We start from the raw sequence: 27,972 nt of genomic DNA, 5'->3' as shown, positions 1-27,972 counted from the left end.
GTAATGAAAACTGAAGTGTGGGTTATCTATTGTCTTCCAGTGGAGTTTAAACAAAGCTGCAGAGTTCAGTTTAGAGAAGACTGAGGGGTTGCTACAGTGCTCTGTTCTGTAACTAAACCTGGAAGGGCTCTTATTTCCATGATGCTAATTCCTGAGGTCATGACCTATAGCCTGTGGATGCTGGTATGAGGGTCACAGTACGAGGTCAAAAAAGCCTATGCAAAGCTTCACTTTTTGCAGTGGTTGAAGAACTGTCTGTTTCTGGACAAGGAAGTTCAAATGTGTAGGCTACAGCATGCCTCCTGAGAAAGTGAAAATATGTAAGTCATATTAGGCAAGTAATGTTACAACAAGGCTCAACAAGTTCATACATTTCTTATGCCTGTTTAAATCAAGTTGTGCAGCCATAACAGTTCAACTGAAAGGGACAGTGCAACTTGAAACTTCTCAAAGATTCAAGATTGCCAAGATTTTGTAAACTCCAACTATGTGATTGTTTAAAAATTGCATTATAATAATTTGCTGGTTTTTTATATTGTACCTCAGCACTGTTACAGAAGATAAAATGTAGTTGTCCTCTTTTCCTCACTGTCCAACAGAACTGAGTGTGGGAAAGTAAAATGTTATTTTATTAAAGGAAATTACTAGCATGATATTAGGTAATATCATGATTTTGTTTCATTGCAAATGTATCTGACTTTGGGAGAGCATGTTTTTTAAGATTTAATAACTTCCTGAAGCTCTGACTCTGTAGTAAGCATCAGAGTTGCCCACAAAAAGCGAGTTTGCATTTACTGCTTTGTGTAATTTGAAGGTCAAGAAAATTCTAGTCTATTTACTTTCTTCACTGGTAATTTGATTCAGAATTTCTTTTCCAATTCAACAAATTATTAACAAAAATGAGATTTCATTATCTCTAGCAAAATGGATGATTTGATTTATATAGTCTGTAATTGTTACTGCATAACTTGCTCTGATTTCTGTGAAAATTATATTCAGTCTTCTTTTTATTAGAGTACATTTGACTCGTAAGAAGGATATATTGCCTTTTTAAAAATTCTCTTGCTATATCTCTGGTTCAGGTTGTAGAACTATGTATAAATGCTGAGGCTTGCGAACACCGACACCTTAGTTTTCAGTATTTTTCAATAAAATGAAAGTTATACCATTGTTTTCTGCAAGCAAGGATACATTTCTCCAAATTACTGTGCATTTGCTGCATGCAAGAATATTAAAAAAATCTGAGAAATAGGAGCCTGCACTTACTTGCAAAATATTTGAGGGAATGTGATTCAGTGGTATGAGTTGTTGGTATAATTTCCAGAGTTCAAGAAGTGTGTGCTAAACTTTATTTGGTTGTGTCATTCTTACTTTAGGACTGTACAAATTAGGCGTGACTTTTGCAGGTATAGAACAAAAGACTCACATGGAGATAAGCAGTCGGATTCTTGGCCAGCTCCTAGTGTCACAAAGCAGTGGCAGCAGCTGAGGGAGGTCAGCTTTTTTGCCCATTTTCATACCTCTGTGCACACCTAGACATTTGAAAAATGGAAAATTTGGAAAGTATTGAAAACTCAGAAGGCAGTGATGGTCAGTTCCACGCCCTCCAGAGAAAGAAGTAGTAGCTCAACATATAAGGTGAAAAAAGGATAATATCTTTTAGGAAAAAAAAGGAGGGGTGAGAGCAGAAATGTGGAAACTATGCTGAAACAAACTAGGAAGAATAAAAACTACTGTGCACATTTAAACTCCATATTTACTGTTCTTGGTTCTGTGGTAGCAGTTACTTCATTTTTAAAATGTAAATAAAATAATCTCTGTTGTAGCTGAAAGGGAAGGTGAAGAATGGTTCATGCTGTCATGGTATGTTATCGTGGTATAGTAGTTATACTACATCAGCTGTTTTCAAGAATCTTGTGAGTTGTGACCTGTCATACTTCAGAGGCCTCCAGAAGTATTTTTGGAGGCTGGAAGAAGTGGACTGACACTTTCAAAATTAGTATGTTTCCTGTAGGACATAATGATACTTGACTCTGGTCTCTCAAACAGTGGTTCTTTCAGCCTGTGAGTTGTTCCACAGGTATGTGTTGTGGGCATACTTTCATCCACTCTCTTCCACCACTGAATGTTCTTGAAGTTCCACTGACTTTGCACGTAGTGACTAGCTGGTTTGATTAAGCTATTTGTAAACTCTTGTTTTATGGACTTTGGCCAATAGCATACAGAATCCTACCATCTATAACGATAAAGCAAGGATGTTTGAAAGAATAATAATAAAAAATAATTAAAGAGCATGCATACAGGTAGAACCAGGCTCCTTAAAACTATAATCATCCATGTGCATCTCTCTCAGAAAGTTCATAAATACTTCTTTGCAACCAGATTGATGAATTTGAGGAATTTCTTGAATCCTCCTAGAAAGAAGCCTTCTGATCTTGTCTGTCAGGTCAGTAAATATGGTGACAAAAGCATCTTTTGTATCTATATAGGTTGAAGAAAAATGAAGATTTTTAGGAGAAGTGGATACACATGCAAGTGAAAGGCACAAAATTAATTGTATGGGAAAATATTTAATTCTCGTGTGAGATGTGTTACCTGATTTAACACTAACTTTTACAGTTGAGTGTGTTGTTGATTTATGGGTAAAGAAAGCCCATGTTGTTCTTATGACCAAAAATGTACAATTATATTTATAGCCAATCCACTGATCTTTCAGCCAATTTTATTTTTTAAAGTTATTAGACATTTATTGTATCTATTTTATTCTTAAATTGAAGAGCTGTGTAGAAATATCTTTCTTGTAGACACTGCTGCCTTTTTTTCTTTTAATTTGAAATATTTGACTCTTGATCTAAGCAGTTTAAGCAAAACTGCAAAGCTGTAGTCACACTCAGCAACCTGTTCTAGATCTTAGAATTGGGAAGAAACTTGAAAATGAAGGTAATTTGCATAAAAAATGGATTTATTTTTTATAAGACTAATATTCCACTAAGGGTATAAAAGTCTGAACTTTGTCAAAGATTCTGACTTAATACAGTTTTTGGCATTTCTCTGTTTTGAGATTAATTGAATCAATACTGTGACTGCCAAAATGTTTAGTTAAAAGAACCTTGTTTTCAATTTATGCTAAAAATAGTGCTAAAGTTGGCAGAAGCACTCTAAGCTCTAGAAACTGTATTTGTGTTTGAAGTTCACGTGCCATCTGTTCTATGCATTTATTTTAGTAAAATATATATTTTTAATCACTTTTTGCAAAATATTTTGGCTCAATGTTGAAAGTGAGACACCAAAAGTACTAGCCAAATTGAGTCATACTATGGGAATTTGCAGAGCCAGTTCCCCATAAAGCATTCAGTGCACCTCATATCTGATCTGCAGCACTAAATTTTGCAGAAAAATATGACATGACATTTTCTAACTAGCATTTTTCACTCTGATAAAAGCTGGTCCATTTTGGGTTTTTTTTCACTGTAGCATAATAGAGGGTAAATCTATGTCTCTAGACCACTGGTGTTATTCACTATGTAATTATTGGGAGCACCTGTAGGAAACCTTTAGATGACTCAGATATTTCTGGCTCTTGGCATAGCAGAGTGTGTCTGGAGCTTGAGACCTCTGCTTCCTGGAAACAGTCAAGCTGTTAGAGTAGCACTATATGCAAAGGGTTTGTATTTTACATTTTTTTCTTTTCTGTTTTTGAAAAGAGGTGATATTTCCTTTTTATTTTTTCCCCTCTGTACACTCTTTTTCAGGAAATGGCAGCACGTAGGAGTCTCTTTGGACTTGAGAAAGGGAGTCAGTGTCTTGTGGTCACCAGAGCCACACGTGCATGCGAGTTCTGTATTTTAACACACTTGAACTTTTTAGTCAAGACCATAAATACATCGTTAGTATTTGACCATAAATGGGAAAGATATGGCTTAGTTGTTACCCAGTTCTTTGAGGATCGTCATGATGTATTCCTGGAGAGACCATCAAATGCATTAAAAGTGTGCTAAATATCACTCTATCCCAGAAGTCTGGGAGGTTTCACTGTGGGCAAGTCACTGTGTTGTCCCTTTCAGCTACATGCAGCTGTTATCTGTGAAGTGTCCATGCCAAGCGAAATTTCAAGTAACACGAGATAGACCCACCAGTGCAGCACAAAATGGTCTTGTCGTGATATGCATCATAAGAATGAGAGGCAGCTCAAAGTAAAAGTTGCAGTTGCTTTGCTTGCTTGAAATGTATTTGCTTGCAAACTTAATAATTGTTTCAGTATTGTTTAAGAAGTAGCTGCTAAAGAGTCTCTCCTTGACCTTTACAAAACAAGCCATTAAAAATCATCATATTAATAGGGGACCCTAGAAGGCCCTTCAGGAATGAGGGTGTAGGAGCAGACTGCATGTCAAAGCATGCATTGAAAAATTGGTTGTCAGAAGAATCCAGTCTTGCAGGGTGACTGGTGGATTGGGTCAATAGCATCTTAAAAATATAAGATGCCCCTTTCAAGGGGCTAAAGTATACCCCTGCCAGCTTGAAAGCAGCTTTGCCTACTTGTTCTTATGAAAAACATGTAGTGAGAATCTTGCTTGGTCTGCCTGATAGCTTTATCCAGTCCTGTTTTGGTGGGTTCTTACTGTGACAGAGATTGGACAGAAGGAACTGATTTCAACGTGCTCTGACTTGGGACCTTCTGAAATGGCAAGAAGCAGGGTGGTGTGACCTACATGTCTTTTTATTTTCGTGAGTTGTTTTATTTCTCTTATACTTGAGCAGTTTTAATGCATCATTCTGTCTAGACATTTTTAGAAATAAATTGAAAGTGTTTAGTTATCTGAGGATGTGAGCTAGCAAGTCTCTTTCAGAGGCATTGGCTGAAACATCTTGCTTGCTCTTTTTTTAGAGTAAGTGGTGTAAGCAGTATCTTTAATGCTTAGGAATTCATTATTATAATCTCACTGTTTCAGAAGAAAATGAATTCTTGGGGGAAAAAGAAGTCTGGATTTTTTTTAAGCTGGATTCTTATAATGTAATATGGTCCTATTCATTATACTGGGCTTGTGCCAACTAAATTTGATGGAAGTCTTCAGAACAGGGGGTAGGAACTGAAGTACAGTCCTTGTTACAATGACGAGATTTTATTTTATGCTCCATTCCTAATGTGGTAAACTTACCCTTTGGAATGCATTATTTCCTGAATCAATAAATAAGCTGTAATGGAAAAGGTAGCATTTAATAAGGAATGACGTGGTGGTTTTTTTTTGTTTTTTTTTTTTTTTTTTTTTTTTTAACAGACATCATAAAATATTGATTCTGCTATCAAACCTGTAAGAGATTAGTTTAAGTTGCAGAAACTGGAGAATAGGGTCAGTTCATGTACATATTTTTGTTATTGTGACTGTTAAATATCTACCTTTAATTAAGCTATTTTTTTCCCCAACTTCCAGATAAATCATATGTTATTCTGGGGAAACGAGAAACTATATTAATGAGCATCAACTCCATAATTATACTTGTGGCTGCATAACAGGGACACATTCATGTCATTTCTTTAGGCAATAACTTTTGCAAAGAAGTATTTTTAAACTGGTCATTAATTTTATGACCATAGAAATGAGATGCAAAATTTATGCTGTTGTCATTGGCATGGGTTCAAGGCACTACTGACATTATGTGTGATTGTAATGGAATGGCTGCCAACTAATGAGTCTATAGACATTTTGTTTGAGCATGCTTTGCTTTTAGATGTTTGATTAGGCAGCAATGCTTTCAATTATGCCTGCAAATTGTATTGGATACATTTACCTGATGCCCATTGTTGCTTTGTAGTTCGGTTTTCTATTACATAAGTGCAAGTTGAATGCTTTTCTTTAATTTATTGATGCTTTTTGAGTGTATTTTTAGATACTTGGCACCTGAAGAGAATAGTGGTTTGTGCTGCTCAACACTGACTCCTCTGACTGTTCAAGGAGTAACACGTGGAGCTTCAAATGCAATTCTGTCTGCTCTTACTCTGTAGGTGGAGTATAAACTTCAGTGAAACACATTGATGGAGGAGCATGTAAAGTGGAGAAAGGGCAGAGATTACCCTGAGTGGGAATGTAGGAGACAGCATAGGATCAACAGGAAGCCCCTGTGTGAACTGTTAGGAGCAATGTCTTTATACATTAATAACATACACAAGATATCTTTTAACGCTGACAGAACGAGGAGGCAGAACCCCCAAGGTTGATACCAGGAAGTAGTCCTTCTTTTATGCCAGTACGTAAACATGTGGAATGTTGCTTGTTAAAGCTCCAGAGCACAATGAGTCAGCTTTCCTATTGAAATGCCTACAGTTCTTCTGTACAAATTAGATGATTTAAGAATTGTATTTTTCAGTGTATAATATAAATTTATGAAAACTATTATTTATTTGCTACTATTTTTATTTACTCTAAAATAAAAAATGGAGGATTTTTTTGTTGAATCTAGTCCTGCATGAATGCAGGTTGCTTGTACCTCTATCCAGAGTCTGCCACCTATTCTCCACATTTTTCATGTAAAGTGTGGCTACCTAAATGTAGTATTGTATGACACAGGATTTATATATTTGTTCTGATTGTCTTTCTCGATGAGGGCTTTTTTTTTCACTGAAGTCTTCAAGCCTTATTTAGGATTTAATATCTAGAGAATGCTTTGATAACTGTAAAGCACTGAGTACAATTTCTTTCTTCTTAACACTCTCAACACTTTTCTTTTTTTGGTTGTTTTGTTTTAAGAGCATTTTGAATTTGGATATTGTAGACATAAACCAAAAACTTGTTTTATTATAAATCCACATTCAGTGTTGCCATGGTTTTTGTTGTTTCAAATACAGTATATAATTGTGTCATGGTTTTCATGCCAGATGGCAACTAAGGCCCACATAGTCCCTCGCTCATTTGCCCCCGCTGGGATAGAAGAGATAATCGGAAAGGCAAAAGTGAGAAAACTCCAGGGTTGATAAGAAGTTGATATAATAGGTAAAGCAAAAACTGCACACACAAGCAAAACATAAGGAATTCATTCATCACTTGCCATGGGTAGGCAAGTCCGGGAGAGCAGGACTCCATCACAAGTAACAGTGTCTTGGAAAGACAAACATCATCACTCTAAACGTCCCCCACTTCCTTCTTTTTCCCGCAGCTTTATATGCTGAGCGTGGCATCATGTGGTATGGACTATCCTCTTGGTCAGTTGGGGTCAGCTGTCCCGGCTGTGTCCCCTCCCAGCTTCTTGTGCACCCCCAGCCCACTCACTGGTGTGGTGGTGTGAGAAGAAGAAAAGGTCTTGACTCTGTAAGCACTGCTCAGCAGTAACTGAAACGTGCCTGTTTTATCAACACTGTTTTTAGCACAAATCCAAAATGTAGCCTGATACCAGCTACTGTGAAAAAAATTAACTCTATCCAAGCCAAAACCAGGACAATCTGGGACAGGTATATGGTATGCCCTAAATACGTATGTATTAAAAAGTCCCTTGTTCCTAGGTCACCTGGCTTTTATATGAAAGTAAAGCACAAATGTTTACTGAATTTGAAATCCTAAGTGTGATTGGAAAATGGTAGTATGGTGACTTAGTGGAAGAGCAAGGTAACAGTGCAGCTGTGCAAACTTAAATAAGAGATTACGTATTGCTGAGTGGGGCAACATTGTCTGGAGATGTTCTTTCTACATATGTACTCACCTGCTTGTCATCCACAAGTGTTACTCATTCAAATATGCTAAAGTTTGCCATTCAGCCCATTAATTGTATGTGCTGGAGTGTGGTGTTTGTGCAATTGTTTTCTGCTAGAAATACAGCCCAATATTTTAAATTATTGCTTGCACTTTCATGAAGGTTAAATGATAACATGTTTATGCATAGCTGATAAGAGGACATTTTTGATTGACAACCAGGGCTTACACCTACACATATATTCTATGCATTCTAGTACTAGTAAAAGTTGAGGACAGGGAAAGAGTGGAACAACTTTTGCCATTGTATAGGTTGTGAATATCATGTTTGCTCTTTTTATACGGAGGGTATCATCTAATAGAGAGATATATATATATAGGCAAAGAGAGACAGGCAACTGGTCTCTGGCCTGTAAGTGTGAAAGATGATCATGCTGGTTATAAATATGGCATTAATATTTTCTGTTCATGTGCTATCTGCTCTGTGTTCTTCTATTTGGAGGAAGAGGTGAATTCTAGAGAGAAATAATTTACTTTTGATTGGTTTGACAGGTGTGATGAAGTGCAAATATTTTGATCAGATTAACACGATGACTGGCATGCTACTGGAAGATGGCTGTGTCAAAAATAGGTTGGAGTCAGGTTCAGATTCAGAGCAGTTGTTAAATGGCATGGGAGCTTGGAAGGAAGCTTTCCCAAGAAAAGCATACTAAATTAATGAAGGGAAAGCCTAGCTGGTATTTGACAACCCTTGAATATAAAAGAACTGCAGCAAAGCAAATATCAGGCTTTGTTGTCTTAACTGCATAGAAAGCTTGCTGTTCTTTACAAACAGCCATGGTGCTTTCTTGACATAGTCTCTGAATTTTCTGTGTATTTCCATTGTTAAATGGTAGGGGGTAAAACTCAGCCATGGCTAGGCAATCCTACTGATAAAATCAATTCCTGTGTCTGTGGAGAAGAATATTTTCACTATGCATGGGTTTATTTTGGATTCTTAGAAATTAGTTTTCCCATCCAGTGCTCCAAAAGGGAACACGTGAATAGAGAAGTATATTTGGAGGTCTCTGGAAAGCTTTTCTTGTGTGTATATACCAAAAGGCAATGCTTGAACAATTTAATGTTACACGGTTTTCAAGAAGTTTGAGGGCCATTTGATCTAATGGAGCATCAACTTTATGATTCTGGTCTGGTCATTTTTGCCATATTTAGTTTTTTCTCCTTCACCAAGACTTTATTAGTTTTTTTTTAGGAGCAGTGTAGTTTGTTATTTTTCCCCCTCTTCTTTGCCTAGATGTTTTAAACATATCTGAGAAAATATACTGAGTTTTGGGAAGAAGTTAAATTTTGCCTAATTAGGTGAAAGCCTTGGCTAATATTGATTTCACTATATCTTTCCCAGACCTTCATGCTTATGCATGACACTGATCAGAGTGCATTAGATTAGCTGATAATGTAGGTTTTGTATCTGTTTTAGCGGGGCTCTCAGTTGGGCAAGAAATTCATTAACAGAATCCTGCGTTAAGCCACAGGTTCATACCGGGTGCTGCCAGACGGCGATTCCACTTCTAGTTTCATGGGAGGAATACACACACAATTTGCAAAGCAGTGCCTAATTACAGTGAAGAAAAGTGAAAGTGGGCAGAGGTCAACAAACTGCTGCCAACAGTAGTTTGGCATTTCCTGGGAGGGAAGTTGTTGCAGCTCCATCCCTCACTAGGACAGGCAGAACTTTGGAGCCTGGTGCTCTCCTTTTTTCCTTCTGCCAGTGTTTTCTCTTTCCCCCCTCTTTGCTGTGGTGTTTCTTTCCCCCCTTGTGAGAAGCTGTCAGCTGTGCAGTGCTGGGAGCAGGTTCATTATATGACAGCGTTTAGGGAAACCACTCCAGCAGCACTTACGCATCGGGTCAGAAGGTAGCCCTAGAATGGCATTGCTCACAGCAGTGCTGGAGCCTGCAAGTGTCCACGAGAAATAGGATTTTTTCAGCTCCAGATAGGAATTAATATCCTCCTTATTTTTATTCTGTGTGTTTGTGTGATAAACTATTTAACTAGCAATGTATATTGACTTTTACAGAGCTGGAAGATGAGGAAGAGTCTGAGAACTCTCTTTCTTCGCCTCCTGATAGCGTCTCAATAGCATCTGACCGATTTGATAAAGAGGATGAAGCACCTTCAGATGGTATGTGACACTGTTTACCTTAGAATGTACTAGATTTGCCAGTTTGCTATGAACTGATGTAATCTGATCCTCGTGATGCGAATGTTAGTGTTGGAAAACAGATAAACAGATAAGCAGCACAGCTGGACACTTTCTTACCTTTGCAAGAACCTTTAAAGGAACTGAAGAGCTCTCTCTAGTGGTCCTAGAGCATAGTGAAGCTGTCTCGAATTTACACGGTGTTTCTAAACTCATGTTTTTAGATAACAAAGCATCTTCTGTAGATGCATATGTTTTTAAAGATAGATCAGTGGCTAAACCAGTGTGAATATTTGTAGTAACAAATTGTTTGTTAATTCAACATTATCAGATTCTTGCTTAATTTTATTGTGCTACTTAATGGCTTACTGTATTATTTATCTAATAAATAATGAAACAGTTTATGTGATTGATATTTTTCTGCAAACTCCATGCAGAATAGCTTCATAAAATATTAAATTAATTATTCCTACAGTGTTTCCTTCCATTAAGACAGTCTTTTGTACAATTTCTTTTTTTAATATAAATTTTAAGTTTGGGTTTGCATTTAAAAAAAGTCTACACTTCATAGCTGTTTTCCATGTTGTTTTATTTTGTATTCATTAAGCTTAATGCTAAATGCGACTGTTCTGAAGACATGAACAATTGAATATTTCAACAGTTAACAAGCTTGCTTTAGCATAGTGTCCATATTTTTGAGATTAGTTTATTGTATACATAATATAAACACCTTCTATGGATAATATATGGCAGTAAATTAAGTATACGTACAAATAAATTAAGGATGTATATTAATTTGTGGCACTAGAAGTTAGATAGACTTACTAGTGAATGATGTTTTCTGACATGATATGATGATCAAACTGTGCAGCTCCATCTCGAAATACAATTGCTGAATGAAAATATGCTTCCTGCAATGTAGCACTCCACATTTTATATTATCCAGATTATTCCCTTTGGAAACATAAATTGCTTTTATGAGGTATAAAATTATGTCTATTGCAGAACAGGGATAAGTCAAGTACATGCATAAGTGATAAACCTTCTAACCACTGATTCAGAATAATGCATTTTTTTTAATGTCCAGAACTCTGTAAAATGTATAACAATAATAATCACACTTTTTTTTTTATATTGAGCTTATTGCATGTTGGCAGTGTGACCTTCTATTAAAAAAAGTAAAACCAGGCCTTTTTGCTCTCTGGTTGAAATGTAATTATCAGTCAAATTGAGTATGGCTTTTAGAAAACCCAAGCTAATTTTCAAAACTACAGATGAATGCAACTTTCCATGTATTTATTTTTGCTTACAAACATAATCTTATCATTATTTCTAATTGTAACTTAATAACATGGTACTGATTGCATAAAGGGTATGTGACAAAATTATATGACTATTTAATAGGAGATATGATTATAGAATTGTTTCAAAACAGTTAATCAAGAGAAAAGTGATAACGTTCATAACCTAAATAATGAATGGCTGAAGAATGCTGATGCAAGACTGTGTGAAATACCATATGAGTTTGTACAGATGGGTGGTGAATTTTTAGCCTATTTTGGAAGTTACGAGAGTAGGCATAATAGCTGCTCAACAATCTCTTGATTAATTTGTACCAGTTTAGGTAGAAATATAGAGGATGTGATTCTTTTATATTTGAGGTATTTTCAACTTGCTGGTCTTTCTGTATTTTGTGAAAAATCCTCTTTAATTACCTAGTGGGAGTGTAGCACGAGGAAAATTTGAGAGAAAGTGGTAAACTCTGATCTGTAAATACATAATTTATTGGAATAAACAGTGTTCCTCTTTTTCTCTTTGAACGTCCAATGTGTCATTCTAAGACCATTTTGATTTTAACATATATAATTCATCATTCCAGTCTAGCCACCTAGCCTGTGTATGAAAATGTATGTTGGGAAAATCTTATAAGAGGTGGATTGATCCCCAGAGGTGCCATTTGTTTCAGTTCTAATAGGCATAAATGGGTTTGTTGAAGCTTAGTACTGTATTTTAGTTTTTTAGCAGTCTGTTAATGTTCAATATTTAAATCCTTCTCAAGAAACTGGGTCTGTAAGGTAGATGTTTGATCTTATATAATTACCAGTTCAGTTCAGCAGGGCTCTGTACAGATCTAAAACCTGATTTGTGCAGGATCAAGGCTCTCAGCATTAACAGAGGGCCCTATCTGTAGGTAACCAAATTGAAGTGATTTTTATTTATGTTTGAGTCCATTCCTATTATTATGTAAAACCTTCTACATATATTTTCTGCTAAAAAACCCCAAGGCATTTCTCTTTATATACTTGAGTTAGGCTGAAAGGTTTGTATGACTTCTGAAAGTGTCGCAATTTAACTTTGCGGCATTACTGTCAAAACATAATTTGTGAAGGCACACGCTTGGTACCAGATAAAGAATTAGTGTATTATGTGTACGTTACAGTCATTGTAAAATCCTGGAGTTTTTGTGTGACCTTTGTCTAATGGTGTATTAATTACAAGAGAGATAATCCATTTAACAATAAGTATGGGATAACTAAATTAGCACAGGTCACCTAAAGGCCTTTTGTCAAATCTGATTGTTATGTTGTCCTTTTGACTTTTACCTTATGGTAGGCACTAACAAAGTATCTAAACTTTGATGGATTATAAACTCTAAACATGATATGTATTTTTCATAATGCTAATGTAATTTTCTAGGTACTGAAAAGGTCAAACCCCCACCTCTCTGTGTGCATTCTAAGTCTGTCTTTCCTTTTAATATTTCTTCTTCTCTGTTCCTCTGGTTCAAAAGTTCACTCAGTTCCCAAATGGCCACCTAATTTTCCAGTTATTCCCTCAAGCCATATGTGTTTTGGTTTCTTTATGGTTTATTAGGTACTGTAGGAAAGTAGCATAAGTTATATCATCTAATGAAATTCAAGCACACTTCAGTGATGCTTTGACTTGATTGCTGGCAGCAATTAAATCACAACGAAAGAGAATGATGCATGGGCTTACATGTCCAGACACCCTACAGAAATTGGAAGAGGGATAAAACACAACAACACCCCCAAATAAAATAACAAACTGAAAAACAAGACAGACCAAACAAAACGGCACAGCCAGGCACTCTGGTCTTAACTTGATTTTTTTTTTTTTATTGGCTAACAGCCTGATTGATAGCAAAATCATAACTTGCTGTATGCTAACAGGCAGAGTTCACTTGTAGGTTATTGTGAGCTGATAAAGGGTTAGATGGAGTTTTGATTTTCGCATTGGTCCTTGGTGCACCAAATTAATGGAATTTCAATGAGAGACTGGAGTAGTCACAGCTTTGTCAGAAAAACAGATGGAGATTCTATAGCCATGTCTGCTCATTAATACCAGTTGCCTGAAAGGTGTACTACTTCTCTGTACAAAAGACTCAACATAATTGATTTTTGAGCGAGGTATTTTTTCACTTATTGATGACTAGGTTTCTTGCAACTTAAATGACAGGTTTTTGTATAGTACATTGTATAACAATGTTATGTTTTGTAATTTCTTACTCCCCTTCCATCTGTGTATTGAAGAATGTATGTAGTGGGAAATACGTGTGTCTTGATTAGTTAAAAACCAAACCAAAGCATACAAAAATACTTTAAAATTGAAATACCAAGTTTTTCTTTGAAGTTGGAAACAAAGTTACTTTTGGTTGAGAACTAAATGGGAAAAAAGTTAATATTTTCCATTTAATTTTCAAGTTTTCTAGGATGGTATTAAGTACAGGTTCAATGGCAGGCTTAAGCTTTCCTGTTTAATTACACTGTAATCTTCTTTTATGATATATAGGGATTTTTTTAAACTTTTTGTTTTGTTTTGTTTTGGTTTTTTTTTGGTTTATGGTATGGTAAATTGATTCTATGGTAAGAAATGTCACTGGTATTAAAGGACCAAACTTTCTGACTTTGTAAGTGGACCTCTGAAGAAGATCACAGTGAATGGTGTGATGAAATAATTTAGATCATTACCATTTCTGTGGAAGATCTAAAAATGTTGCCTTGAGAATATAAGGATGAAAGAAGTACTAAAAATGTGTCTGAGGACTTGTATGCTCTTCAGATTATCTTATTTGGCTACAGTTTATGAGTAAAATACGCTTTTCAGTAGAAAATTTTTAAACAGTCTGAGAATCTCTTACTAAATTTCCCCATAGTTGAAGTGGAAGAAGGGGTAGGGCTGGAGAAAGCAAAACTGGGCACTTGGAGATCTTTGATGAAACAGGGTAAATGAAAGGGTTGTGCTTTAACTGTTTGTTATCAAAGTGCTGTCTTGAAAATGAGCAAAATTTATTGCTTCTGCAACATGATTTTCTTGCTATAGTTTTTGGATGAAGCAACAGGCTTCAGTGATTTGTTTTCATGTAATTGCTTTGGAAAAGTTCTATACAAGTCTTTGCAGGCTGGAGTCAACTATTTTACCTGAGCTATGGTATTTACTTAATATGAGCATCACATTTTGCAGTTTGATGAAGTGAGAATGAAAAATTGCATGACTGAATTTTGCATGCTGCTTCTTTTTATGTTTTTAGTCTCAAGTTTAAGCTTTTTTTCCTCCTTATTTTTCCTGTTTGTTAGGCGTAGTTGTTTAAATACTGTCACTGAAGAAAGGGGTAGAGTTCAGTGTAAGGTTTTGTCTTTGTGCATACACACAAGTGTTTTCCCACTTTTTTCAACTACATTCCTACTGAGTTTATTTTTGAGGCACTATATTAAAGCAAAAACTGTGTTCCTCACAGAGCCAGTTAAGCACTGCTAGCAACTAAGGTATCAAAGGTTAGAGAATGGAAAATGTGATTAGGAATTTCTATTCTTTCTCCTTTTGCCCTTCTTATCCCCCCAGTCTTGTGTTGGTATACCACTTTTTAGTAACATAATCATGTGTATGGAGAGGATGTTTGTTTGTCTTGGGGATGACAGTATTGGAAGTTTGCCTGAGATTAGTTATTTGCTTTCAGTATTGGAGCGATAGGTGCAAACTTAAGTGCATGGCAGCCATTCAAGGGAGAGAGAAACTTCTTTATTTGTCTTGTTTTTCTCATTGGTAGATCTCATTGAAGGCAGAAATCAAGCTATTTTGTTAGTCCTTATATATCTTTTAATATTCAAGACTGAGTATTACAGGTCATAATTGACAAGAAGCAAGATCTAGGTTTACTTGGATACCTGATCTTCAGTGAGAAAAGCTGGCCTCTATGCTCTTACTAGGAACTGGCAGGAGGGCAGTAGCCCATCATCTGGAAAATGTGTAAAGACTGGACTTTGGCATGCTAGCTTTATTTTGAGGGGATGCTAGTTCTTGTCAGAATTGTGAAGGGGATTATGATTCTGCATTTCTGGCTGAGAAGGTAATATGATGATTAGAAATGTTGCTTTCAAAATTCTAAAAAATTGTAATTAGCAATGCAGTCTTAAGCAGGAAGACTGAAGTCTAAAATTCCTAATGTGGTATGCTTAGGTTGTCAGAAGAAGGATGCATCACTACAAATTTAGGCTGAGTCACTTATGGGCAGTTTAGATGTCACCCAGAATACAATCTTTTACAAGCTGATGGAACACAGTGAAAAGTAAAACATACTGAGGAGGAACTTAAAATATGAAGCATTTTTTAAAAGAGTCTGTTTATAAGGATATTGGTGCACGTGGGGACCAGCCATATGAGCATAAATTCCTGGATGCAAATCTGTTTGTTTAACACATGAGAAGAGGGTGCTGACTTTGTTGGAATTGTCAAAAGCTGTAAAGATCAACTCCTTGTTGAATAGGAGAGGCCTTAAGAGTGAAATCAATGTGTCACCCATAGTCTGCCTGAGATGTTTCTTGGTGGGCCTCATCTTGCCGAAAAATCTCTACTGGTGCAATTGCACTGTCCCTTGGACAGCTTGTCCCAGTTCTGCACTCTCTAGGAGAGAATACATACCCTAAACTCTGTCAGTCTGTTGACATTTGACTCTATTTTGTCCATAAAAGACATGGCAATTGTGTATTTCCTTTTTTTTTTCCCTTCTGTAATGAACATTTTTGAAGACTGAATAGAATCTTTATAACTTTCCACATGTAGATGCTTTTGAAACCTTATGAAAAGAACAAACAACTGAACTGCTTGGTTGCTTGCTGGTTTGTTTGTTGGATCCATAGCAGTGCCTATAGCAGCAATGACTAGATGGAGAAGCAAGAAGTTTAAAAAAAAAAGTGCATCTGAAATATGCAAAGCTAATCTGATTAAATTTGATTTAAACCATTTGTACAGAACATAAGGGAGTAATTTCTGATAGGAAGCAGAAGTGTTAAGTGAAATTTTGGCCCTAATAAAGTCAACAATAAAGTTAAAAATGGCATTGTGTAGGTTAACAGTGTGTACAAATTGATGATACTAAAATGTTTGAACTTCTAATTATCATGATGAAAAACTTCCTATCAAACAATAAACCCCTGTGTTCTTTTAACATTTACCTTTCTCCCATGGGAGAGATGACATGGTTTGTTGCTCATTTTATTTCATCTATGTTGCTTCAGTGACTGAGCAATAACAAAACAGCCATGTACACTTCACCACTACATAGGACAATATCCACAATAAAAACTAAATAATGACCTGCTTAATCCATTTCTTTTTCATATTAGATCATAATTTTATTCAAGATATATAACAATATTATGGTTAAAAAAAAAGCCCAGAAAGTTGAGGTGAATGGATTTTTCTGTTTACATTATATTGCTTGTTGGCCTGATGTTCTTCTAGTTTGGTTCTTACGCATTACAAATAGCTGACATGAAAAGGAAGAGAAGTTTTCCTTCTGCCTCTTAGATATGTGATAAGCTTTTCAAGTATGTTCTGGAGGCAGTTAATTATGATTTTAGGACCTTATTGGTGCTTTATCTCGACTAAGTGAATTTCTACCTTCTGATTTCCCTGTAATTCCTCTTTCTTCCTGCCAAGCAGTAGTGGCAAGGCAGCTTCCATTCTGCTCCTTACTCCCTTCCTCCTAGAACCAAAAAGATGCATCAATCTTAGATGATAGCACGGCTTCACACTACTCCAGTGGCACCCTGAGGTGGGTATCCTTGTGGTGCCAGAGGAGAGCAAGTCTGACAGATTGAGGCTGCTTGCCATTCAAGGCAAGAGGCATCTTTTCCTTCCTGAAATCTACCATGTATGACAGAAAAATGGGTCTGTCTTCAACATATGCTATGTAGTAGTCACAAACTTCTTGGGGAGAAAAAGCTCTACATATCCATAGTGTTTTCTTTGTTTTAGACTAGATCAGAACTATTTAAAACAGTGCTCTGTGTGATAATTCATGTTTTGTCTCAAGGATGAGGCTTTAGAGGTCCCTGGATATAGAAACCTACTGGCAGAAAAGAGTATAGCCTTGCAGTGTAAGTACAAGCTAAGTTTGGCATAGGCATTTCTTTCTCTGAATTGATGATTAAGAATTTGTGCCCATATTTTATTTATTACATGCATGAAGTGTGTATCAATCCTAATGAACAGAAAAAGATTTTTCCCATGTTCCTGTTTTTGTGTATTAACTGATTAGAAGTTTCTGTAGAGGTGCAAAGTGAATCTGTAGATCTTAAGCAAGAACAAAACAGGCCTGTTTTCTATCTGGCATCATGCAGTCCAGGCATTAATTTTAGTGGATTTGGGTTTGTTTCCTTTCAAATAAAAGCAAGGTTGCAGTGGATTAATATTTGTGAATTTTGAGATTTTTACTTTTCCACTCAAATTTAACTATGTCATGAAAAGGTTTATTGAATTGTTTTGCAAAAAAACCTCCCACATAGTAGATGAAATTTTTATGGTATCCACTGAATGGACAAGCTCACTACTGGCCTTCTCAAGAAGATGTTGCAGATATTTTTCACTGCTTAAAAATTTTCAGCAGGAGCCATACTTCTTTGGACATCTGTCACTAGGCAGTATTAGTTTGATACTTTCCTTGGTAATTTTTCATAGATGTTTACTTGGATTACTTACAACAGTAGGATTGTAGAGTAGAGTAGAGTAGAGTAGCAGACTAAAACTGCTGAATGCCGTATTTTCTCCAAACTGAAATTACTACTACAGTTTCTTAACTAATACCAGCCACAGCCTATTCACCGTTACCACTATAATGATGGGTAACATCCTGTGAGTATCCTGGTCTTGTCTTCTCTACTGCTGGTAGTCAGAAATAGTTTTGAGCCCCTTTTGGGCAAGGAATTATGAATGAACCTACACTACATAATGGAGGAAAACCTCTTCTGCTCTAAATGAGATTTTCCTGTCCTCCTCTATATTTATTCTGCCTACTTGAACATGTGTTCCTTAATGCAAGGTACATCAGGGCCTGATAATACATTTTCAGAGACATCCTGTTCTTCATATAAAACAATTTTTGCTTGTTACTAAACAGTCAAATTTTGTATTTCTCTGCATCACAGAATCATAGAATGGTTTGGGACGAAAGGGACCTTAAAAATCATCTAGTTCTAACTCCCCTGCCATGGGCAGGAACATCTTCCATTAGACCAGGTTCTTAAAGCCCCATTAAGCCTGGCCTTGAACACTCCAGGGATGGGGCTTTCACAGCTTGGACATGGGTGAGGTGTAAATACTTAAAATACATATTCAAAGGTGCAATTAGTTTATTATGTGCTTCACATAGCTGCACTTGTGCATCACTGCTTTACATTGAAGATGAAAGGGAAAAGGATTAGTGTTGAAATAATATGAATGGAAGCAGAAGGAAATTTAGGCTGTGTGCGTGGCAGTGCAATAAGATGAAAATGGGTTGGAGACAAGTGAAGTGAAGCTGGTCCAAGTCTTTTTGGTAGGTAATAGGATGTGTTCTTTTGCAAGGATGGGTAGAGGAAATGGGCCTTATTATTAAAGTTTCTTGGAAAAGAAGTTAAGGCAAGTGTTGTCATTGACTTCCAATTAAAAAAAATATTAACCTTACCTGTTTTCACAGGGAGAGTCTAACACATTCTCATAATTCTGTCTATTCTGTGTTTAGTAATTTGAATATATATGCATATGAAGGTAGTCGGGAAAAAACTTGTCTTTTTGTTCTCTAGATCTGCTTTCCTTTAGTAGGAGTGGGCTGATTTTTCTCTAACGGCTTCTTCAGAAGCTAGCTTTAATGCTGTATTTTATCAGAAAAATAATTGGTGAGACTACCACAAACTTGTTTGATCAAATATTTTTGAAATATTTTAGCAAAATGGTTGCTTGGTAATGGTATGTGTAACATAACTGCATGTTAAGAGTTGAAAATACACTAAAGAAAGTAGTCGTATTGGGAAGTGCAGAGATGTTTTTGTCTGTAATCTTTGTAGATAACGTTTGGAATTTCAGGTCAAAAGTAAAACCAGAAAAACAAAAACCTTGTTTTTACTTGTTAACGACAATATATCTGCAAATTTCATTTGGAAATATGGACTGTGTGATGGAGTTGACAGAGATACATTTAAGTACATACAGGTTTTTTAATGTATGGCACACCTTTTTTTCTGCCTCAGATTGCTGTAATCTTCCAGTGCTCTCGTTCACTTGAGCGATATTAGAATGTGGTATAAAAATAATGTGAAAATGCCGTAGTGAGCTGGTGATAATTGATTTACTCCATCACACTGAAATACCTCTTGTTTTCCTCTTCCTCCTCCCCTGGGCAATAATCATGGGATCAAGCTGCCAGTCTGTAGATATAATTTTTCCAGCAGTGCCATCTGGCTCCTTGGCACTGGAAGTTGTATTGGCTTCTTTGCTGTTTCCACTGATGTTTGTCAAATGTTAGTCCGTTGTTGAGAAGTCTTTTGCGAGTGGGTGCTGATTTCTTCCTGCCCCCAAATGAATGTTGTTTTTCACTGGTTTTGTAAGGGACCACTTTTTTTGTTTTTAAATGGAATTTAGGACTTAGCATATTAACATTGCTTTGAGGAAAAAATAGGATTTATGTATAAATTGGTTTCTTTAATCTATGTTGAAAACAGTTTCTCAGGATTTTGTATGTTTTGAATAGTCCTAGCTTCATCTCCTCTCACAGATTTTTAAACATCTTCAACATTAATGTAGAATTTTTCCTTTTTATTTTTGGAAACTGACTTTTAAAAGACATTATGAATGAACGGTAAGAATTGGTAGGGTCTGTGTAAGAGATGTAACAAGCTTTATGTTTTGGAATAAATAGCCAACAAAGCTCTACTTTTTTCTTGCAGGACTACAGTTTTATTTTTGCTGTCAACTTTTCTTAAAAAAAAGATTTAAAAATGTAGCAATGGTGGCTCAATAGAGCAAACACATCTGAGTTGCTTTATTCTCTTCAAGCCTTAGATGCACTTCACTGCCATACAGCATATAATGATGGTATTGATAAAGAGTTAGAAAGGAATGCTCTGGAAATAGTATTTTAATAGGGGTGGGAAGTGGGAGGAAAATCCTGTTGATCTAAACTATTTTTGTAATTATTATTAATATTCTTACTAGTTTATTAAAAAAAAAAAATTATTTCCTCTACTGGTCAGAGACATTCAGTTAGAGGAGAAAAAAGCTTGAGGAGATGAGGATCCCAACCACATAAGAGGAACAGAATTTCAGATAACACATTTTTATTCTGTGTTGTTAATTAAAAAAAAAAAAAAAGTTTTGAGTATTGTATGTGAATTAAAAAAAAAATCCGAAGCCTGTTCTATTATTATGTAAGTGAACTCCTATTAATCAGGACAAGGTGAACTAATTAAATTCCTTTATATATTTTTTTAGATTTGTATTTTAATCTGCATTTTCAAGTGCTGTGTCTCAGATGAATGAATGATACTCATCCCTGGGTGTAAATAAAAATTTTCTTTTGTGTTGAAAGTATTTACTTAAAATTATTCAAGGTAACCTTGGAAATTCTCAAGCATGAACAACTATGTTTGGTTGGCTATTTAAATATATTTAGATTATTATCCCTAAAAGTAGAAAATAATAAGCACTTTTTCTTTATCATAGTCTTAATACTATCCTATTATAATGCTTTTGTTAATAAAATGCTATTAGACTGGTATTTAAATCAATATTTACACGTTTTCCCAGCATTGCAGAAATTGTCCAGTACTGGAAATGATAGGATTAAAAATCTTGTGTGGGACAAGGAGGGCCTTGATGGGATTTTTGTAGCAGTTGCTTTGAATTAAATTTCAAGTATCTCTTGGTGTCTCTTTATAGGAGTTTTTTAAAGAAAACTACTACGGCAGACAGGGTGTCTGAATGCACGTCTCATCAGTAACTCAACTCAGACACAAAGTGGGTATTTTTAACATATGAGTTCAGTTAAAAGAATCTATAGAAAGGGCTATAATATCAAAGTAAGGCAAGCATAGCTAAATATGCATGATCTATTGTTAATAGCAAAAGTGTAAGTCTTTAGTCTCACAGAATATATTCTCTCATGAAAGATTTTAAGGGCATGGGTATATCATGATTTTCGAAAATACCATCAAATCTTCTTTTTGTTCGTAACTAAATGTGAAGATAGAACGTTGCTGCTAATCAATTGTCTGGGATGCCACCTCATTAAGATTTACACGATCATCAAAAATGCCCAGAATTGTTTGTTGGCTATATCCTAACTCAAATATATAAAGGGGATACCACAGCATTTTTCTTTAGAATCGCAGGGAGTTCAGTGACCTTTTGTGGCAAATTATGTAGAAAGAAAATATTTATATTCATTTAAAATAACCTCCATGAAGAAATAGTCTCATTACCCTGTTTGATCAATTCCTTGCAGCCTGAGCTGTAGCATGCTGCTATTGCCATTGGTTGATGGAATACACTGAGAAGTGGCTAATGGTGATGGTGCTCATCAGGACAGGGTTCAGCCAGCGGTCAGCAACAAATAATTCAAGACTGTTTCTAAGTTTGTGGCTGGTGGAATTTGCTTCTTGCCCCAAGCCAGCAGCATTGCTGAGCTGGGCTATTTGATTAGAGGAGAAGCATATTTGCTTCTTAGCAACTGCACATTTGCACAACACACAGACCTATACTGACTCCAAAGGTTTGCCTTTTGTGATGGTGGAATAATACTTTTCTGTTGATTGACAGACAAAAGAGATCTTTGCAATGCAGAGGAGTTTACAACCAATTTTTTCTTTGTCTTTTGTGAACTTATCAGAGGTGCTTTTTAATTTAGCACTGCCTGGTGCAGATTTGTACATGCAGCAAGACTGGCCATGATTTGAACTGCATTTAAGCTATTACTGCTATGCATATTTAAAGGACAGATGCACACTTACGCTTAATCATTGGTGTGTGCAGCTTTTTCCCCAGCAGGTGTACTTAATGGAAATTATTTTCTACTGTATTTTGAAATAATTTTTTATATGTATATTGCTATTTCCCATGCAAGAGTGATATTCCTTTTACAGAAGATAATGATAAAGTGAAAGCTGCTCTATTCTTGGTGCTTTTTTTAATACACGAACAGAATTGCAGCAGCGATTGCAATTCTAATACTGCATGTGTAGTTTTGGATGTAACGTTTCCCACAGGAAGTGAGTCTACAGGAGAAAATGTGTCTAGTCAGTAGAAGGCAAAGGTATTTATTACACTGGTAATCCTTGAAAGAAGACAATTTAGGAAAAAAGAAAGCCTAAGATTTACAGTCCTCGGAGGCCAGGACAAGAAAAAAGCAAACTTTTTTTTTTTATGGTTTTACAGCTCTTTTCACTCCTGGTGTCTATTTTATTGTGGAAGTTTCCGTACTGCCATAACAATAAATAACAATAAATTGCCGATGTGGTTACTGAAATGTTCTGTGAAATAGTAAGTACAGTTAGTGTTAATGTGAATTTCTGCAGATATTTGCTTGCATATTTTCCTAAATAAAACATATATTTTAACTTTCATAACTCAAGCCAGTGAGTGCTTTTCTAAGTGGATTTTATAGTCAATTAAAACTGTATCTTTTAAGGGATAGGGCAGTATAAAGGAGGAGAGAACAATAAAAGGACCATGAGCTAATGTAAGCATTCTGGAGTTTACTTATTAATAACCATTTCAGTGGCAGTTCAGACCCAAAAGAGGACAGCAAGAAAACACTCTGATATGGTGAAGAAATAATAAGCCTCAGGTGTCCCTCTTTAAATCAACATTAATTAAACCTACAAAACTTCTAAGTCCTTCTTCAGTTAGGATTTTTTTTAGTCAGATGAACAATTTAAAACAAATCGTAATCCAAATTTTAGGGTTTTTGGAGAATTTTGAAGATTATGGAGTGAGGCACAATGGAAGCATTGGGGTGAATTGGTGACTGTTTTGGGGAACAGGTATTCAGGGTGTGCACACTGCTGAGCAGGAAGCAAAGTGTAGTTGTATCTCTGTGCAACTGTGGTTTTGGAGGCCCTGGAAAGGCTGGTTGATGACTGACTTCATTCTCTTCCTTGTTAAATTGGTGTGTATATATCTGAGCTTTTAGAAGGGTGTTTTAATGTACTGGTAGGATTTCACAGTCATTTGTGAGAGTTGTTAGCTTTGGCTTTTTGAGACATTCAAAGTTGTGATAGTGTGATAAGATGGCTGCTTGTTATGCTGCTGAACTGCCAAAGAGATGCTTATGCCTGATTGACTTATTTTTATACCTCAATATCTCTTAACGTGTTGCCTGTGTTCTACACAAATTTTATACTTCTGTCATTAATATATGCACAATAATCTTTATAGTTGGTTGGTTCTTTTTCTGATGGCAGACAGCCTTTTGCAAAACTAGGATTTTTGAATGAAGTAGCTAAAAGTAGGAGTTGCCACATTATTACTATCAAAATACAACTGTACCCAGGGTAGAATGCAGCAGCTCTTACAATGGCACTATAAACAATACCAAGCAATTTAAGAGCAGGATGTGAGGAATATTTTACCTAATTGAAATGACAGGGGGGATTTTGCATAGGTAGAAGCAATTATTCATACTGGAGGTGGGCCAGAACGCTGGGGTTATTCCCCTCATCTTGCTAATTAGGCTTTCAGTTTCAATACCAGTCATTGAGATATTGGGTGACTGACTTGTGTGTGAACATAGCCATAATACATATGAAGAATATTTTATTTAATTATTGTGGTTTGCTTTTGTAACTCAAGAGGGGTAGAAATAAGGAGTGTTTTAAGATGTGCAGAACACTGAATAGTATGAAGGCTGAAGGCAGCATGGCTATGTCTATTTTTGGGTAGACTGCCATAACTAAGACACTACCATGTTTATATTAGCAACATTTTATTACCTTTTTTAAGATAGAGTCTACAAGGGTTTCTACCTTTACAAATGTGTATGTTGAGAAGATAAATTAATCCAGCTTTGTTGTGCTTCCAGGATGTTTTCAACCTGGGATAAATTCAACTTTGAACAGGTCTGAGGAATCTACAGTTCTTGTTGCCTTTAAGCCTTAATTTAGGAAATATAACCTAATGCATATGGCATCTTTAAATTCCCCTGTCACTCTAATACACTGTCACTGTTGGGTTTTTTTTAAAAATTTTTTTCTTTTTTTTCACCTGCCCCTGTTAATTGCCTTTGTCCTTTGGAAGCAGACGTTTTGAGGGAGGTTTGTTTTCCTTTTCGAGGATTGATAATGAGGTGCAGCGATTCATAACATAGTGTTGATACCAAATAGCTGCTTGCTGTATTTTGGAAAGGGCCTTGAGTGTCTGAGCCTTTATTAAATCTCTAGGTCAGTCTTTTTTTCAACTGACTTCTCCTTTCCCACGTTCTGTGATTAGGAATGTCAGATAGAGAATTTTTTCCCCCTATGTGCAGTTAGGGTTGATTCAGGTTTTAAATTAAAAATAGCCTTTAAAGAATAAAATTTACAAGTAGAAACCAAGAAGATGAAAATACTGTACAAAAAGCAGGTCTGTTGAGTCAAAATGTTTAAAAAACCTGAAAGTCACGCATATGAAACCAAACGAGCTTAAACAGATGAAACTCACCTTAAAACTGAGAAAAAAATTGTTTCATTCAGAACTGGAGTGGTTTAGGTTGTTGATGGGTTCCTGTTGCCTTTTAACAATCAGAACAGAACAGTGCTATTGTAAGGTAACATTATTATAAGGAAAAGTGTGGTTACATCATAACTATGTATTCTGGTTCCTGGTGTTGTATAGATGTGGCCATAATTTGTCCTTTTGGTTTGATAATTACATTAATGATCCTCGTGGAATTATTAATGAATTCTTTGTGACTGAGAGTCAATTGTCTAGCTCTAATGGCTTTTTCATGTTAGTTTCTTCATCTGTTCAAATTGTTCTAAGTAATATACTGGTGATTTGTAAATATTTTGAACCAAGTTATCCTTGCGTGTTGTATTTCCCTTGCATATCCAGAGGAAATTCTTTTGTCAGTATGTTTTATAGTCTTATGTACTGTTGAGTAAAATGATGCTAATGAAATTAGAACAAATAGAACAACAATTAGTAATTTTTATTTGTTCATTATACCTCTGATCTTGCACAGAAATGGGCTTTGGTAGTGATATAAGACACATAATGGTATAATTCATGAAAAGTTGATTTAAGAATCTTGTCCTTTAGTGCTTGTCTCACTGAGATCTCTGGTGATGATCTCTGTGTGGTGATCTCTGGCACCATTTTGTCAGGTGTTTTTGAGAATTTGTTGTCAAAGGATGTTATTTTTAGAGGATTTCAAGTTTATGTGAGGGAATCTGAGAGTACATTAGCATGTTATAGATACAAACACTTTTGTGGGAAACAATATAAAAATGAACCTTATCATGACTAGACTTTTATTTTGATACAGTTTTGTTGGTAATCATAGATTGATTGGCTGCTTTTGGGAGTTCAGTTTATGGACAAACTGAAGCTGAATGAAAATTGGCTAAGTGCCAGTAAATGAGGTAATGTATTTTGCATGTGTCACCTTACTTTGATTGGATCAAGGCAGTTTTAGAATCCTCTGCTGTATGTATGAATTTGAATAATTTCACACTCCAGAAAACCTAATCAGGGTAAGACCAAAAAGTGGGAGAACAAGTTGGAAACAGATGTGCAATTATACTGGTGGAGGACCTAGGTTGTGCAGAAGGTGTGCAACAGGAAGTGGAATTAAATCTGTTGTGACTGTTGAAGTCCACAGAAATCTCTTCTTCCTTTACTAGAAATGTAACTGTCAACTAAGAAAACACCGAAGTGGTTAGGAATACAACAGTATTACTTTGTGCAATGCACTTCCTTATTATTATTTCCATATTACTATATTCAGGCTTTAATAGTCAACACTCTTTTGATGTGCTACTTGTTCATCACTTCAGGATATATGTGTTCTTTATGTGGGGAAAGATGTAGAGTATCAAAAGTTAAATCCTTAATCTAAAATAACTTAATTTTTACAGTTGCTCCATTTCTTTTTGAGTGACAGTGAGAGTTGAAAAAGTGCATATCCAAACTGAGAAAATTTTGACTTGGGTTGGTGGAACTCCCTTCATTTTCAATGAGCTATTAGTATGTATTATAAAACAGCATTTTCACCTGACATGATTTTATATTTAAAAAGGAAGAAAGAAGGCAACATTATTAGACTAAAAAAATGTTTCTTTTGGAAAACCATTTCATTTAGATAATCAGAGTCATCTTACTGTTTACCATAAGGATACTCTTTCATGGTGTTTTCCTCACTTTTCCTCTGTCAATTTGAGGTATATCAGTCACAGAAGTAAGTGTGTAGTTTTCTGAAATGCATGAATCCGTACATATGTGACATCCCAATCTTACACATGCTGGGACCTTCCCTCTGCCTCTTCTCTTTCCGTCCCTCCAACTGCTTACATTACTTTGAAAAGGTGTGTGGGTGCGGCAGGGGAAAAACAGTGGCACAGCAGGCCTGAAAATGAAACGTTTTTCCCTGTAAATACTTCTTTTGGAGACAAGCATAATGTAACCAACAACATTTCACAGCATTTCTAGAAAGATGTGAATACTATTTCTCTGTTATGAAGAGGAACAGTGGAGGCAAAGTAGCTGTGGCTTGCCCAAGGTTGTGAAAGGAGTCTGGTTAAGAGCCAGGACTAGTTCTGTGTTTTCTAGCTCCTGCTTACATGGTAAGATCTCTTCGTTATGTCTCACACGTTCCAGCTTTCTGAAGTTTTTGACAATTTGAAATGGATATTAAGGGGACATAAGGTAAACTTTTTCCCCCCTGTCCTCAGAACCACATCATTTATTAAGAGATGTCATCCTAATGTGTATACAACTTCCATGGCCTTGAGTGTTATTGTAAATGGTAAAAAGACCCTTTGGTTGGGTTTAGACTGATGCTGCCTTCTAAAGTACAAGAGGTGTTTGTAATTTTGTATAACGTCTTAGTTTTAATAATATTATTTTAATATGAAAATGTAGGTATTCCTTTAACTGTTTAAAAATAGCATATCCTGCTCTGATTTTTCAATATCAGAAAAATCATTTAGGTTTAGGACCCCAACACCACCTCCCCCTCCTCAGGAGTTACAGAAGTGCATTAAACTGCTGATACAGACACTAAAACTGTGAGTTTCCCCTTCCTGGCTCATTTGGAGGGTTTTTTTGTTTTTGTTTTTGTTTTTGTTTTTTTTTTTTAAATGAAAAAGGTGGTAGTGCAATTTAAAGGCTGGTATATAGACTATACCAAAAGTAGTACAGTACACTTTGGAGGCAACAGTACAATGCTTTCTATCTGAAAGATCACAGATAGCTTATATAAACTGGTAGAAAAGTTTATAAAAGTTACTCTTCAACTTGCAAGTGAGTGAAGTGATTTGGCTTCACTTTAAAAACAGCAGCCTAAAACTGAGCTGCCTGAGTATTATCATTACTCCAAAGCAGCATAATTACCATTAGGAGAGAATTGGTTCCTTTAAGGGAAAAAATAATGAAGGGAAAACTTCTTAAAATGAGTTTTATTACATTTTTCTTATAAAATTAGTCTTTCATTTTGTTGATTAATGCTTGAGTTTAAGATTCTGATGTAGGCATTTTGCCATTATAATTCTGAAATATGGGAAGTCCTTGAAAACATTCCGGGATTGCCTTCTGTCTGTCTGCCTTGTAAAAGATCCTTTCAGTTAAA

At 35.8% G+C, this 27,972-nt stretch overlaps 1 protein-coding gene across 1 annotated transcript in view; it reads left to right on the top strand.

Moving 5' to 3' along the window:
- The window catches only part of SKAP2 (src kinase associated phosphoprotein 2), a 119,525-nt gene that overhangs the window by 13,591 nt on the left and 77,962 nt on the right, over positions 1-27,972 (top strand). Inside the window, exon 4 of the mRNA XM_069007160.1 lies at positions 9,756-9,860. Within this exon, the coding sequence (XP_068863261.1) occupies positions 9,756-9,860 (105 nt within the window). The remainder of the gene's footprint in view (positions 1-9,755; positions 9,861-27,972) is intronic.

This window comes from Aphelocoma coerulescens, chromosome 2 (genome assembly GCF_041296385.1).
Source record: "Aphelocoma coerulescens isolate FSJ_1873_10779 chromosome 2, UR_Acoe_1.0, whole genome shotgun sequence".
Lineage (NCBI taxonomy): Eukaryota > Metazoa > Chordata > Aves > Passeriformes > Corvidae > Aphelocoma > Aphelocoma coerulescens.
Note: the sequence above shows the minus strand (reverse complement) of the source record. Positions and strands in the feature narration are given on the sequence as shown.